At 34.3% G+C, this 16,850-nt stretch overlaps 1 protein-coding gene across 5 annotated transcripts; it reads right to left on the minus strand.

The window, feature by feature from the left end:
• Window positions 1–7,233: 7,233 nt before the first annotated feature.
• Window positions 7,234–16,402, minus strand: LOC109815782 (putative uncharacterized protein YDL057W). 5 transcript variants are annotated; one of them, XM_083059488.1, is made up of 8 exons: window positions 16,152–16,364; window positions 15,947–16,065; window positions 14,831–14,905; window positions 14,141–14,262; window positions 13,379–13,546; window positions 11,681–11,774; window positions 11,074–11,266; window positions 7,234–7,380 (listed from the first exon to the last, which is right to left on the minus strand). In XM_083059488.1, the coding sequence occupies exons 2-8, from the start codon at window positions 15,964–15,966 to the stop codon at window positions 7,366–7,368; spliced, it is 687 nt and encodes a 228-aa protein (XP_082915614.1). In that variant the 5' UTR covers window positions 15,967–16,065; window positions 16,152–16,364; the 3' UTR covers window positions 7,234–7,365. The 5 variants fall into 5 exon arrangements, 3 of the variants coding, with proteins under 3 accessions (XP_082915614.1, XP_082915608.1, XP_082915618.1); XM_083059482.1 differs by having other exon boundaries at window positions 14,831–14,913; XR_014427752.1 differs by lacking the exons at window positions 7,234–7,380; window positions 11,681–11,774 and adding an exon at window positions 11,828–11,937 and having other exon boundaries at window positions 11,132–11,266; window positions 13,384–13,546; window positions 14,831–14,913; window positions 16,152–16,396.
• Between the last annotated feature and the right edge of the window lie 448 nt (window positions 16,403–16,850).

Below are 16,850 nucleotides of genomic sequence, written 5' to 3' on the forward strand. Positions count from 1 at the left end.
ATATCAAAAAGGTGGAAAAAATATTATTAAGCAACCAAGATATCATGAGTATTTGCTGGTAAGCAACAAACTCTTGATAGGCCAGAACATATGTCAAGATGACGTTGAAATGCAATTAAAGTCTCACATTATTTAAATAAAAAGATGAACATGAGTTTATATATACACAATTGTCTCTATTGATAAGGAAACTTTTTGGATAGTATTCAAAACCGTAACGGAGGACTTAGATCTAAATTAAAGCGGACAGACATGTGTATATATGTGGTAATTCCCGATGTACAACAGAAGAATAAATCCATTCCCCAAGTCACAAAAGATATTTACTTACCAAATTACACACTAATACCAGTCCATCTCAGAAAACCAGAACCTGCAGGCCAATTAATTAACTGACCCACTAACTATTGATGTCAATACAAACTTGATAGGAGAACTTATTCAATTGTAGAGCTTACTTGAAAACAAACATACGAGACATTTCATCAAACAATTAATGTCACTGAACAAAATGACATCCTAGCTTCATTAAAACACATACGGCCATCAGTGAAAGAAGACATGACAGAGTATATAACAGTTCACACGATACCAAAAGAACTCCTGATTTAAAAACTATTTGTTGTTGGAAAATTATTTTATAATTTAAAATTTAATTAAATGTTTTTATTTAACTACTTTTTCTGTTACAATTTTTTATTAATTATTTACTTAACACTTTAGAGTTTGTTAAGGTTTTAATATCTCTAACCAATTCTTATTCGTGTGTACGTTATTTTTATTTATTTTTTTTTACTGTTGGTGCACATTAGAAAAAAATGGTTGTTGTAGCTCATTGTTCTACTTTGTTGCATGTTTTTAGTGTTGTGGTCACATGTGCAGACTTACTACTAAAGGTGTGTTTGATTTGGCGTTTAAATCGTGTAAACGTCCGTTCAACTCAAAGCAACAACTTTGCTGCTTCTCAATTCTTGCATCGGAAAGTGAAAAACTATGGCTACATTTACAAAAACGCATACCCAAACACATTGTAAGTCAATATATATGGGTTGTTGAGAAAAAAAAAAAAACAACACATAAGACACTACACATATAAATGTGATGTGTTATAGTGTGTAAATGATATTAATTTGGTTCAACACGAGTGGCAAGAGACTTGTGTTTCTTAATCAAGTGAGCAAGGATTGAATCATGACTCTTGACTCAAGTTAGGAGAGGATGTCCACTTATTTGGGATTTGTCAAATTACGAGGATCATCTCAATGTTTGACGAGAAATACTCCTTGATAATGAACCAAAAAATAGCGTGTAAATGATATCCTCTATTTTTAGTTTTTTTTTATCAAATATCCTTTGATATTATTATTAAAGTGTTTTGTGTTTTGGAGTGATATTATTTGGTTTGGAGACCCCTCTTGCTACACAAGATTAATCTAATAAGTTGTTGTGTATCTTGAGAGAGGATCACAATACAAATTAATTTACTAGTGCAGTAGGGAGTTTTCTCTCTAAAAGATAACCTTCTTCAATTCAAACTTCTCTAAACTCTTTTTCTTAATTATTTTAGTCTTTGTTATTTTAATTTATCATTTATTGATGTTCATCTTAATGTAATTCATTGATAAATAATATTTATATTTTTTCTATTTCCATGTTCAAACAATCTTATTAGAGAGAAAAACATGATCTTAAATCAGAAATTGTTTTTATAATATATATATATATATATATATGTGTGTGTGTGTGTGTGTGTGTGCGCGCGCGTGCGTGCGTGTGCGTGTGCATGTGCATGTGTGTGTATTATGAAAATAGAAATTATTATATTAGATGTCAATTATATGAATTGCTTATAATTTGATGAACTTTGTTTTGATGTGGTAGAAGATGAACGCTGAATAATGGTGATATAAAGGCAACAAATTGTCTTAGAGAAGCTAATAAATTGTGCAACAATGTGAAAATGTGAAGATGAGGTAGAGAATGACAACTTAATGAATGTGATTGGTCATATGATTCAATAGTGATGGGAAATCATGTGATATAAATTAAATGTTTTTTATATTATTTAGTCTCTCTTTAATTATTTAATCCTATAATTGGTTGCAAATTTTAGATTGCTTTAAACATGTTGATTTTTTTTCTTCTTCTACATAGTTGATTGTGGTTAGAAAAATGTGTTAGAACTATGATGGTTCTGGAGAAAAGAAAAAGACTAGAAGGGGGTTAAATTGTGTCAATGAAAAACTCAATATTTTTTTTGAAACAGTGAAGTAGTATCAAAGGTCTTATGAGTACAAACAAAGAGTCAAGAAAAAAGAATACACAATATTTTTATACCGGTTCGTCTTAACCTTTAAGACTATAGGTTCAGTTCTTGATACACATGATCAAGTTTTACTATCTTTCACAAAGTTATAAGTATTTTTTCACAAACTTTGACTCAATTTAAGTATTATTTGACTTGCTTCTTCAAGCAATTACCAAAGTATTCTTGGAACAACCAAAGTCTCTTCAAACTTCAACAACCAAGTATTCTTTTATAGTCAAGTCAAACCTCTTCAAGCTCAAAGCAATAACACAAAGTTAAAGCTAAAAAGTCACTTATTGTTTCGTCTTACTATTAGTATGTAATACAACCAATTTAAGAAGAAAAGTTTTTTTACAAAAAGGTTGAATATGAATTTTTACAATTGATTTTTCTATCTTCTTTCTAAGTCTTCAAGCTTCTTTAATAGGTGTTTTGTGAAGATTATTGTTGCAAATCCTTGAGCATCTCTTATGGACTTACTCCATCTTCCTTATTTTAAAGAAACAGTGTCTATTGGTGCATTAATTGTGAGTATTAAATATTTTTCACCAAATGATCACTTCTTATTTAATCAAGGATTGTTATTTTTCACCTTTTTGGTATCAAACAAAAGGAGTTGTTGCATATGTTAGTCAAGAATGACTTTTTCTAAGATTTTGCATGCTTCAAGAGATTTGTTTATCCTTTCTCTAACGCAAAAGATGTCTTCATTCATTTTTGAAGTATGTGTACCGAAGAAACATTTTATTCCTTTTAATCTATTTGAAGAATATCATTGAGAAATATGATTTAGTTAATAGACATCATAAATGATATATAATAAATGCATTAGTCTTTCAGATGAAGTAGTTCATTTGAGAGACTACACATCATTATAACCAATCGTCTATATTTATTCGTCTTTTAGTATGATCTGAAAAACATCTAAGGTTATTATCATTAAAACTTATACCCTAAGAGATTTAAGATCATTTTTTGATCTAATGATCGTCTTCAATTTGATAATGATAAACACGTTTTTGAAAAGAAAAAATTTTATGCACAATCATAAAATTTTTTAACAAAACATATATACCTATTTAGAGCAAGTGTTCTTGACATGTTTAGACAAATTATATAACCTTTTTAATATAGTCATTCAAACAATCAGAACTTTTATCCAGCCATATATATCTGCGATTATAATTTCATACATTTTGTCAAAGCATATATATATATATATATATATATATAATCATACTATATATTAAAACATATCAAGCATTTCATGCATAAGTGTCAAAGCATACATAAAGATTTTCGAAGTGAATATAAACTTATAATAAACTTTCTCTGAAATGGAGGGATTAAGTTTGAAGTTTTAAAAACAAAAATTCAAAAACTATAATAACTATTGTACTCTCCTTTACGATACCAGCAAGAGTTGAGACCAAGGCAAAAACAAAATTTGAGCAAAGAAGCACTAGCCTAAAGATTCTTTGTCCAAATTAACTTCCATATAAAGCTTGTTAAGTAATTTCTGGTATTTATGATCAGAGGCGTTGTTGTTGACGAATGAATTGTTGGAGAGAGAATACTAGGGTGTTGACCATTAGTTTTGAAACCATTTCTAAAGCTACAGGAACCTCTTCAGACAAAGGTGGAAACACTTGTTCACTCTATTCATGTAGAGGAAGGGAAATAATAGTAAGTGATGTGAATCCAGCAGGGTAAAATTGAAGACTAACAAGTCCAAAGTCATATGATAAAGAAGAAGGATTAATGGGCTGGAATTTACGTAGTTTGGGGCTGAATAATTAAATAAGTCCATTATCTTATTTTTTTAATGTAATTTTATTTTTATTTTATTTTATTAAATAAATCTGATGGGTTTCCTTGCCTTTTAGGTTGCTAAGGGGAAATAAGTGCTAGTGGAAATTAGTGAGAATTTATTGCTTAGTTAGTGGGCTAGTGAGGAGTCAATTCTAGTGGATATTAAGTGTTAGTGGAAATTTATGTCATCTTGCCCATCTAAGCTTATAAATAGGAACTTTTTGTAAAAATTTTAGAGGGAGAGAAAATGATTTATTCAGAATTTGGATATTTTTCCAATTGAGAGGATTTTCTCTAGGTTCTTAGGAACTACTTTTGATTCTTATCCTTGAATTTCCTAATTCAAAATGGCGAATCTTCCTCAATTTATCAATCTTTAGGATTGTAGCGTTGTTCTTCCATTTCTTACCTCAATCCATATTTTTTTTCTTTTAATTTCTTAATTATGAGCTTTCCAACCTAGATAGATCCGTAAAACAAATCCATCCCTCTGGGTTCATATCATTTGGTATCAGAGCTTTAGCTTTAGGTTTGGAATGGAAATGGAAATTTACTATACAAGATGTTTGGTTGAAGACTCTCTGTTCTTGGTCACAGTAGATGAATTCAATTTCAGAAATGTCGTGAGCAGCAGGTTGGTTGAGAAATTATGTCTGCCCACTACAAATGGACAAGCAATGATTAAATTCTCTATTTGAAAATATGAAGATGAAGTTCTTTGTGATATTGCCCCATGGAGACATGCCATATGTTATTAGGGAGGCCATGGCTATATAATAAAATTATAAATCCTGAACGACCTTCTATTTCTTTTGTGCATGGTGGACGAAGGATTAAGTTGATATGTCTATCATCTGACGTTGTACATGAGGATCAACTGAAATTGAAAATAAAGATAGAAAAAGAAAGAGAAGAGAAGAGGAGAGCAAAAGATGAGATACATAGAGAGGAAGATGACAACTCTAACGTTACATTTTCTTCTTTTGATGTGTCAAATTTACAGGATCAGAAGGACAAGTTTTCTTGTTTGAAGAAGCATGTCAACATCATTCTTAATGCACCTTTATACATTCACTCCACCTTTCAAAATAAAATTCAAGAGACCTTGCACCTGAAAAATGGAGTTGATTTGTTGTTTGAAGTTACTATTTTCCAAAGCTACCACTTGAATGGGATTTAATTCATATTCATTGAGTACGTTTGTGGTTATGAGTTTGAAGAGGTTTTATTTGTTTCGTTGATGATTAATAACTTACCAACAGGTGAAGCTAGAGATGGATACAAGCGAGATGTCTTCAACCCAGGAGGAAGCATTTGCGTTCCGACAGTAGTTAGTGAATTAAATGAATTAGGAAATAAATAAAGCCTTTAGATTCAGGACGAATCTTTAGGGATGGAAACGGGGCGGGTCGGGTACGGGTTTCATGATACTCGTCCCCGTACCCGCGAGTCAAACTCATCCTCGTCCCCGTCCCCGTACCCGTCGGGTATGTGATTTTCATCTTCATCCCTGTCCCCGTCGGGTATCAGGTATACCCGTACCCGTCAATTTTTTTATTTTTAAAAAAAAATGATATTTTTAAATTATTTTTTATTATATTATAATTATAATTAAGTTATTTCTCTATCTCATATTATAATAAACAATCACACATAAAAATATTAATTTTTTTAATATAATTAAATTGAAAGTGAGTATTAAATTAAAAATGAAAACAGGGACGGGTACGGGTATGGGTACGGGGCGGGTAAGTACATACCCGTACCCGATTTAATATATCACGTTTTACCCGTACCCGTACCCGTACCTGGTCAAACCGGGTATTCCCCGTCAAAGTCGAGACGGGTTCGGGTATTACCCGCGGGTACAAGTATATTTGCCATCCCTACGAATCTTCTCAAAGAAGGAGGGTATGATGTGAATCCAGCAGGGTAAAATTAAAGACTAACAAGTCCAAAGTCATATGATAAAGAAGAAGGATTAATGGGCTGGAATTTACGTAGTTTGGGCCTGAATAATTAAATAAGTCCATTATCTTTTTTTTTTTAATGTAATTTTCTTTTTATTTTATTTTATTAAATAAATCTGATGGGTTTCCTTGCCTTTTAGGTTGCTAAGGGGAAATAAATGCTAGTGGGAATTAGTGGGAATTTATTGCTTAGTTAGTGGGCTAGTGAGGAGTCAATTCTAGTGGATATTAAGTGTTAGTGGAAATTTATGTCATCTTGCCCATCTAAGCTTACAAATAGGAACCTTTTGTAAAAATTTTAGAGGGAGAGAAAATGATTTATTCAGAATTTGGATATTTTTCCAATTAAGAGGATTTTCTCTCTCTAAGTTCTTAGGAACTACTTTTGATTCTTATCCTTGAATTTCCTAATTCAAAGTGGCAAATCTTCTTCAACTTATCAATCTTTAGGATTGTGACGTTCTTCTTCCATTTCTTATCTCAATCCATATTTTTTTTTCTTTTAATTTCTTAATTATGAGCTTTCCAACCTAGATAGATCCATAAAACGAATCCATCCCTCTGGGTTCATATCAGTAAGGGTAGGGATAACACCTCTTAGATTTGACATTTCAGCGACTCCATTATATAACACTTCACACAATTTCACTTCATACAACTCCTTGTTAGTCAGAATCTTTCATAAATAACCCTTCCTAAGATGTTTATCCACTTTTAAAATCAATGACTGACTTACAAATTAACACAACTTTATAGCGTGTTTTACTATCCCAAACTTCACCATTGGACTATCTTGATGGTTTATTTATTTAAATTTTCTAAAAACTTCTTTATTGTTTTCCTTTTTCTTCAATTATGCCAAAAACCCAAAATTTTCAGTGCAACAAGATTTTCTCCCATATCTTCAGCTGAATACCATATATTTTTCTCCCATTCAACCCAATGAAGCAAGATTTTCAATTTTGACGAGTCCAAAGTAGGTAGTCTCACTACTCGAGGAACATCAAGCCCATTAGTCATTAGAGTCAGTCTCAAACACATGGAACTTCAACACTATTATATGTATGAAATCTTAAGTTCAAATCATCTTATTGCAGCCATAAAAAAATTGCGTGCAACATCAAGTGCGGGTAATTAGGACCCTGAAGAGTGAAAATTTGTCTTCGTACCAATATTCAATAGGCTCGAAACTTCAAGATACATCACAAGTATGTCATTAGAAAAACATAACTAAGTTCACACGTGTTTCACATGTATGCTAGCAAGAAAGGATAACTAGCTATCAGTACCCTTGACTGTTGGATAATCTTAAATTTCTAGAGATATCCGAGATATCCGAGATATTCGAGATATCCAAGATATCCGGGATATCCGATTTAGTTATCTGGAATTATTTGATTTTGAGTTATTTTGTTTCAGATTAGATAAGATAGTTTTTTGGTAAGTTTTGATTTGATAAGATATTTTATTATCTTCTTGTTAATTCAGTACGTTGTACAATGGCTATTTAAAGGTCATCTCTTATTCAATAAAAATCACAGTGAGTTGCTATGATCACCCACAATTTTAGTGTTACTCGTCTCTCTTAGTTTTTCTACAAATTGGTATCAGAGCTATATGCTCTGAGTGCCGAGTGTGAGGGGAAAACAGTGTGCGCCTGTGAAGGGGGAAGAAAGAAGAAAGAGAGAGTAATGGCAAAGGTTGTGAATGGAATGACCGTACCACAACTGTCAAAGAAAACCAATTATGATAATTGGTGTTTACAAATGAAGACCCTGTTGGGTTCCCAAAGTCTATGGGACATAGTGGAGAAGGGGTTCCAAGAACCCGAGGAGGACGAAGACCAATCTGTGGCTCAGATTGCCACATTGGAAAAGACACGAGTGAAGGACAAATCGGCTTTGTATTTTTTGTACAATGCCGTGGATGAGTCAGGTTTCGAGAAGATTGCAAACGCTGCATCTTCAAAGGAAGCATGGAAGATCTTAGAGGTTGCGCACAGAGGTAACCACCGTGTCAGACAGATCCGACTTCAAACTCTCCGAGGAGAGTTTGAGAGTTTGAAGATGGAGGATAAGGAACAAGTATCCGAGTACATAACTCGGGTGGAGAAGGTGGCTAACCAACTAGGAAGGAATGGGGAGCCAATGCCAGCAAGTAGAATTGTGGAGAAAATCTTGAGATCATTAACAGATGATTTCGAGAGTATTGCATGCGTAATTGAGGAGTCAAAGGACTTGTCAGTTCTCTCAGTGGAAGAGCTCGCTGGGTCACTCGAAGCCCACGAACAAAGGAGGAGGAAGATGAAGAATACTCTTGATCAAGCATTACAGGCGCAACTTGATTTGAATGAAACTCGGAACACTCAGGGCCGAAGATCAGGAGGACAAGGACGAGGTGATCATGGAGGACGAGGCAAAGGACGAGGTGATCATGGAGGTGATCAAGGACGAGGTCGAGGACGAGGTGACCATGGAGGTGGACAAGGACGAGGTGATCGTAGCCAAGGAAGTCAGCCAAGGTCCGAGGTGGAATGTTATAAGTGTGGCAAACTCGGCCACTACGCAAAGGAATGCAGATCGGCAAATTGCTACAACTGTGGCAAATACGGTCACATAGCAAAGTATTGCCGAGCTAAAAGCCGAAGTGAAGAAAAAGGGAAGAATCTTCTCACAGAAGAAGAGGACGAGGAAGCAGGAATTTTGATGATGACGCAGAGCTCGGAGACCAAGCTACGTCCGAGTTGTGCCTCCGAGGTCCAGCTAAACTTGAGTTGCGTCGAGAGATCAACAATTGAGCCTCCAAGCTCATATGAGAAGTCAGAAGCCGAGCTTGATTCGAGTTGCCTAAACAACTCGATCTGGTATTTGGACACTGGAGCGAGCAATCATATGTGTGGAGAAGAAAGTTTCTTCAATGAACTCATCAAGGTAAAGGCTGGATTCGTGTCATTTGGGGATGATTCCAAGGTGGCGGTAAAAGGGCGTGGAACCATCAAGTTTATACAGAAGGATGGACGAGTTGGAGAAATAAGGAATGTCTACTACGTTCCCGAGCTTAAGAATAACATCTTAAGCATGGGGCAGATGATGGAGAAAGGAAACTCGGTTCTGATGAAGGATCGAGTGCTTTATTTGAAGGACAAGCATGATCGTTTGATAGCCCGAGTGGAGATGAAAAAGAATAGGATGTATAAACTGGAGCTGAACATCCTTCAAAATAAGTGCTTGAAGCTGGACGTGAAGGATGAAGCCATGATGTGGCATTTTCGTTTTGGGCATTTAAACTTTGGAGGCTTGGCCGAGCTATCAAGGAAGGAGTTGGTACTCGGACTACGTGGTGTTGAGTTTGACAAGAAGTTTTGTGAAGCGTGTGTACTTGGAAAGCATACAAGGACAAGTTTTCCGAGCTCGTCCGAGCACAAAGCGAAGGAGCAACTTGGGCTGATACACACTGACTTGTGTGGACCAATCTCTCCAGCATCTTTCAGTGGTAAGAAATATTTCATCTCTTTCATAGATGATTTCTCTCGAAAGACCTGGGTATATTTTTTGCAAGAAAAATCAAAGGCATTTGAAGCTTTTAAGAAGTTTAAAGTCATGGTGGAGAAAGAGACTAACAAGCAAATTAAAGCTTTGAGGTCGGACAGAGGTGGAGAATTCACATCGGCAGAGTTTATGGAATACTGTGAAGAGCAAGGTATAAAGCGTCTTCTCACAGCTCCATATTCACCACAACAAAATGGAGTAGCTGAAAGAAAGAATCGTACTATTCTTGAAATGGTCCGAACCATGCTTAAAGGGAAGAATATGCCTGAGAAGTTTTGGGCAGAGGCAGTACAGTGTGCTATATATATACAGAACAGGTGCCCACATTCAAAATTGGATGATGTGACACCTCAAGAAGCATGGAGTGGACAAAAACCGAGTATACGTCACTTCAAGATCTTTGGAAGCCTTGCTTACGGTCATGTTCCAGCTCAGCTCAGAACGAAGCTTGATGATAGGAGCAAGAAGTACATTTTGATCGGGTATGATGAAAAGGCAAAAGCCTACAAATTGTATAACCCTGTTACAGGTAAAATTCTGGTAAGCCGAGATGTCCAAGTAGATGAGGAAAGTGAGTGGAGTTGGAGTAACTCGGAAACGACCTCGGGGAGCTCGAACTCTGAAAGGGAGAACTCGGAGATAATAGGGAGAAGCTCGGATAGGACCAATGAGCATTCCGAGGAAGATGATGAACCTGAGCAACTTAGAACTCGGAGCTTGCAAGACATCTACAACTCCACTGACGAGTTACATGTAGTATGTCTATTGACAAGAACAGAAGACATAAAATCTGAAGAGGTGGTACTTGATGAAAGATGGAAGAAAGCAACGGATGAGGAGATCGGATCAATTGAGAAGAGTGAGATGGGAAGTAAAGCTGAGCTAGTTGAGGAGTTTAAAGAAGTGAAGAGGGAGTTTGTGATGACCGATTTGGACATCATGAAGTACTTTCTGGGTTTAAAGGTGGACCAAAGAGCAACGGGTATTTTTGTGTCCCAAAAGAGGCATCGGCCACCTCGACGCAGGGGGTGCTGGACGTTGCATGGCTCGCGGGGCCATGGTACACAGAGGAGTATCGCGCTCTGGTGGAAGAAGCATCGAAATGAAAGAAGAAGGAGAAATTTAAGATTATGGGGGAGTTTTGTTGGATAATCTTAAATTTCTAGAGATATCCGAGATATTCGAGATATCCAAGATATCCGGGATATCCGATTTAGTTATCTGGAATTATTTGATTTTGAGTTATTTTGTTTCAGATTAGATAAGATAGTTTTTTGGTAAGTTTTGATTTGATAAGATATTTTATTATCTTCTTGTTAATTCAGTACGTTGTACAATGGCTATTTAAAGGTCATCTCTTATTCAATAAAAATCACAGTGAGTTGCTACGATCACCCACAATTTTAGTGTTACTCGTCTCTCTTAGTTTTTCTACATTGACCTGGTGCAAGGGCAAGGTTTCTTTTATGAAGTTCACAACAACAGAGGATAACTCCTCTCGATGATTACTGAATCTATGATCAGCCCCTTCAATGACATGCAACTTCAGGTTTGGTATGATCTTGGCAAACTCAAAAGCATCTTCCACTGGAATAATTTCATCGGAAGAACCATGAATTGTAAGGACCCTGTCATATATGATGATGCGATTAGTCATTTAGGCACATCTATGCATCAGGGTAATTTCATAGCTTCATCTATAGTTGCTACTAGCTACACCACTTTCATACCCAATGATACTACACAAGAAAACATGTTTCTACAGGCAGCTATTAAAATCAAACTTGTCAAGGGAATTCTTTCTATAAAATATGGAAATGTTCTAGAGGAAAATTCTTAAAAAATTGGACTTTGGCCATGAAAGAACAATGTAGGTTTATTTGTTCCGTAGAGAAAGTGAGTGATTATGCTTTTATTGCTTCTGCTATAGAAATATGTTTTGGTGAAACCATGCAACATCAACACACATAATTGATCAACAAAGAAGTTCAGCAAGAGGCAAAAAGCTGTTGCAGAAGTGACCAGACAACTTTTCTATTCACCTGCATTCTTTGTCAATCTGAAGGCATGCTTCATACATATTTGTACCCAACCGATCCATCAAACTTTCTACAGTTACACGGAAATCAAAAGTTTCTGCAACACAAGATGTATTTGGATGATTATATAATAATAAAATAACAAAGTACCTATGTGTAAGTGTGACGAAGACAAAGTGTGTTAAGGGGAGTGTACTGCTAACACTCATCAAAAGTTAACGCCTTGTCATATACTACATTATCAATGATAGCCATCAAACCTGTAGAAGTTTATCTGAAGTCACAAAGTTAATCAATTTGCAAGTACTGAACAAGATGGTAAACGATTACCACTGCCTACCATTTATTTTTTTCCTTTATCTTTTTCTTTCTTTTTTTCATCTTTAGAAGTTCTTATTATAATACTGTTCTGTGTATACCAAAAACTAATCTGAACCATGAGAGAGAGAGAGAGAAAGACAAACGAGGGAGGAGTGATAATGTGATAGATGATATGATGTTATAGGAAGAATGATATAATAGAAATGTGATAAGAATCTTGGGAGAACCACACTCTAAACTAATTGTAGTTGGAGAACCCAAGACCTTATACACTCCACTCTAGAATCTCATATTTCCAATTTGGGACTTCAAACCTTGCAATTGGATCTTAACAAAAACAAGAGGTGTTAAATGAGATTTTATATTGTTGAGCTGCTCACTGTTATTCGTTTTATTATCACTTCGAATTGAATGGTGATAAAATAAGGTAGTGAAATTCCTACTCTGCCTCAGTATCAAGTATGGGCCTTAACAGCAATAATTAGCGCCATGAATATAAATAATCACTCATTTTCTATTGATTGTGGAGTTGCCTATCGTGGTCATGAATATCAAGTATGGGCCACAACAAAGGTGGCTTTCATCTGGGTAGATTATTTGCATAAAGTGATCGTGTATGCTGCAGCTTAAACTAGAAGTTAATGATGAGCAGGCCTTCATTTCTTTTAGATATTTTATGTTCTTGTTGTTTAGAAGAGAAGCCTTCTCTTACCCTTGGTCGAAAATGAAACTTACGACTGTTGCATTTCAGCTGGAACTTTGTGCTTGTGATACAGTAAACCTTAATTCCAAATTTTAGTAGAAGTTCATAGGGAAAACAAAAGAAGTTATGGTTACCATGACGTCAAGAGTTTGATCACCATCCTTGTTCTTTATAAGTAAATTAAAATCCAACACAAGGTAAAATGACAAAATGCATTGTCCACTCTTCAACTCCAAAAGGCTTGAATGAGGGGGTATGTTTAATATAAAGTTCCATAATAGATCTCCACCTAACAGCTTAAGGGTTTAGGAGAGTTGGTTCATAACACGCATATCTAAACAATAAAGTTATAAAACAATTGTTAAAAACTATAATCAGATACCTATATTATTCAAGAATGAAAGAATGTGTATGAGATACCTAGGAAGTTTGAGGAACTCTGGCCCTTCCTAAATCAATTCTGAAATCTCAACTAATGTCCTTAGTTACAACTTACAAGTTAAAATAATTCCGTCCTCCTCTTAATTCCTTTTTGGGTGCTCCCTCACATAAACCTGTCTAATAGGCCTAACTCTATCAACAAGTCATGAGTAGACACTGAACAAATTGGTATATCTCTAAAATATGTGCTTGACCAAAGTCCAAAGGAAAATAAGCCCGAGTAAATGAAAGGCTACCTGACCTGCTCTTCTTAACATCAATGAAACCGTCCTTCCTAATTCTTTCCAAATAATCTTTTCCAAGGCGTTCTTCAATGCCTTCCTTCAGATCATAACGCCCAGAAAGGTTGACAACTGTTTTAATGTCATGATATTTTGAAGCATACAGAAGCACTATGTCACCTCCTGTGCCAAAAATACAGAAAATCATTAGTAATAGTTCAATTATGCAAGAAAACTTTTTTTGGGAGAGTGGGGGGAATTTGAGAAGATGATGCAATAACCACCCAAATGGAATTATGACTTTTCATCAACCTTAGTCCTTAACTATCAATCATATCATTTAAGAAATATAACAGAGATCAATTGAACACATATGTTAAAATGAAAGATGTTGGCCAATTTCATTTTTAGCACAGTTTTCCGAAATATGATCTGAAGTATTAACTATTCTAATGCTAGAAGTTTCGGGTAGGCATTATGGATCAGTTAAATGGAGGCTGATCTGGTTTTATATCAAAAGTGGATCAACTCTCTTCATATTGCATGATTTACATCATTCAAGGTTGCAATCTTAACATCCAAAGCATGGTTGACATGAAATCATTTTGACAAAGACGATTCTCATCATTTGTTAGGCATGTAATGAAACATGGTCAATAAATGATTGCATAAATCAGCATGGATAATCGTGTATCTAAAATGATATCTAGATCTATTTTTCTTAACTTATTCTTGTCTGTAGAAATATTTACAGATATGGATAAAAATTCAACCTACCTTTACTATGACCAACAATTGCACTGATTACACGGTTAGATTCACGGAAATGTTGAGTTACAGCATGTAAATCGTCAACCTCTCTCCAATAATTACCATACTGAAACAAACCTTCACTTTCCCTTCAATGAAAATCCAATACAGCTAAAGTTAAGACAAAACAAAGAGTGGAACAAGGCTAACAATCAAGAGCAAGCATGTGTAAACTGTAAATATAGAAACTAACACTCAGTTTTCAACAAGTGTTGTTGTATAAAATGTTCGATAGGAAGTTAGCTGAATAACTGCGTGTATATAGTATACTCATGGTAACAGAATTGACTTTTGGTAGTATACATTTTATTCTTCTCTCTGTAAGTTCTTGGAACTCTTTGATCTTAACGATTGAAATCCATGGAAACGTGAGAGAGAGAACTCAAAGAACTTAGAGAGACCAAGAAAATGTATATTACTCAATATTAATAAAAAGGAAATTCTGTTACAATGTATATATATAGGTATTCAACTACCTACCTAACTCTATACAGTAACACGCAAAAGAGTTCCATATGTTGGGACCTAACACCCAGTTCTCAGCTTCTAGCTTATCATTTTGATAGTAAAATTCTGAATTTCTAAAAAACGAACACGTACTTAATATCTTCAGATTTAGAGAAGCAATGGTTCTGCTCTGTATTGATATAAACTTACCCATTTCCAGAAAAGTCAAAACGGAAAGAGCTAATTTTGGCATTTTCCAATGCAACAGCAAGGGTCAATATCAGACTGGTATCCTTAAAAGAAAAAGAAGAAAAAAAATCAATGAGAATAATTGGGCACTAAAGAAATTAAATAATAATAATAATAATATATGCTTATATTGTAAATTAGAACAATTTGAAAAATGATTGTCAGTCTTACTCTCCCCTACACAGGCATTGTCAATATTTTCTTTTTCTCTTAATCATCTTAAACTTCCCTTCCTATAGTTCTATCTCTTTTTTTTTTTTTTTTTTTCGTCCTTGAAGTATCCACCGCCGATAGCAGTGACTAATCTCCTCGTTACGTTGGAGGCACCTCAAAGAGTGGGATAGCTGACTCCAAGATTTAACGCGGCTGCATACACAAGACAGGATTCGAACTCCTGACCTTGCTTAAGCGTGGATCAACCCCTAACGCTGAGGTTTGGAGTTCCTATAGTTCTATCTCTAAAGATTATCAGTATTTTTTAAATACCAATAATTTAATTAATTTTAAAATTTTAACTATTCATTAAAAATATAAAATATAATTTATATATTTAAAGATATTTTTTTATAATAAAATAAATTATAGTATAATTTATAAAATAAAAGCTATTTATTTACTCTCTCCAATTCTAGATATAAGCAACAAAAGAATCAATTCACTTTAGTTAAGAAAGATTATTTACATCATTTAATTGTACTAATTGCATCTAAAAATAGCTTATTTCCTAAACTATCTATCCTTAAAACTTGATTTCAAGAATAAAAAAAGACATCAAAAATATAATTTCAATTAAATAAAGACTATTTTGGAGATGACATTGTTAAAAAGTGAGATTTGTTTATATTTAAAACCAACAAATATGATGCTTTTGCTTATATTAAAATCCGGAAAGAGTACTGTATAAAATAAAAAAAATAAAAATAAAGAACTATTTTGCACTAAAAAAATAATATAATGTTTTGCAGTATTTTATCCCATAATTATAATTTCTGAGTAATAGCACACTAGCCCACTTAAAATTTGCATTTGTACTCGTAATAGCAATAAGGCCTTGCTTGGCATATGAAAGAAACAAACCTTGGAGCATCGAAAACCATGACACAAAATTACAATGTCCCTGCTTCCAGATTCATGCAATACGCCAACAAGCTTTTCACCCTGTCTGTTGGGTATCATGACTCTGTGCCGCTGAAGAGCTGAAAAATGCAAATGAAAAATCAATAACCAAAATTTGGGATTGAAAATTCAATTCTGAATGAGCATGAAAAAAAAAATTACTCACGTGGATTTTGTGGAAGCAGAGCCATCTTCAAGGGTTACTCTGTATCTACCCTGCGTTTCTGATTTTGCGAAAGGATTGCAGATACTGTGTGTGCTTGGATCTTGGATTCTCGCTGAGTCCCAAACCACGCTTGCCATTATTTTATTACCACCATCCTTTGTACATGTGAGTGAGTGTGTGTGTGTTTTTTTTTCCTTTGTAATATATTGTTTTTTTAGTTTTTGTCTTTATAAAATTATTATTATTTTAACTAATTAAGATATATTTTGCACTTGTAATTTGTGTGTACCCTCTTATGCACTTAATGGTTATATACTTATCTTTTTGGGTTTAATTATGTCAAAAAGTGGAGAAATATGCCTTTCATCACATGCATGGATTATGGGGAGAAATCAATTAAGGGAGCATTGTTTGTTATCTACTAATTATTATGTGCAAGGGTATGTTTAAGTTAGGGATCCATATGAGTGTATGTTACAATATTATAACAGAAAGAAGTGTTGTTAAGAAATGTTTGGACATAGGTTTGTCATGTTTAAAGTCAACAATGGAGAAATTGTTGTAATTAAAAGAAGAATATGAAGTTGGAAAAGATATTTGGTGTTTTGTGTGTCTATCCCAAAGCATAATAATTAAAGATTTTTATAAAAAGATTAAATTAAAAATGTTATAAAAATATATTTGATGAAGATGAAATGT

Source organism: Cajanus cajan, chromosome 1 (assembly GCF_000230855.2).
Source record: "Cajanus cajan strain Asha chromosome 1, NIPB_CcT2T_4, whole genome shotgun sequence".
NCBI lineage: Eukaryota > Viridiplantae > Streptophyta > Magnoliopsida > Fabales > Fabaceae > Cajanus > Cajanus cajan.

Coding starts and splice junctions, on each gene's coding strand:
- LOC109815782 (XM_083059482.1), bottom strand. CDS start 16,176: ATGGCTCTGCTTCCACAAAATCCAC. Junction 14,914..15,946: donor ATGGTTTTCGATGCTCCAAG/GTTTGTTTCTTT, acceptor TTTTCTTTTAAG/GATACCAGTCTGATATTGAC. Junction 14,263..14,830: donor TTTGACTTTTCTGGAAATGG/GTAAGTTTATAT, acceptor TTTTCATTGAAG/GGAAAGTGAAGGTTTGTTTC.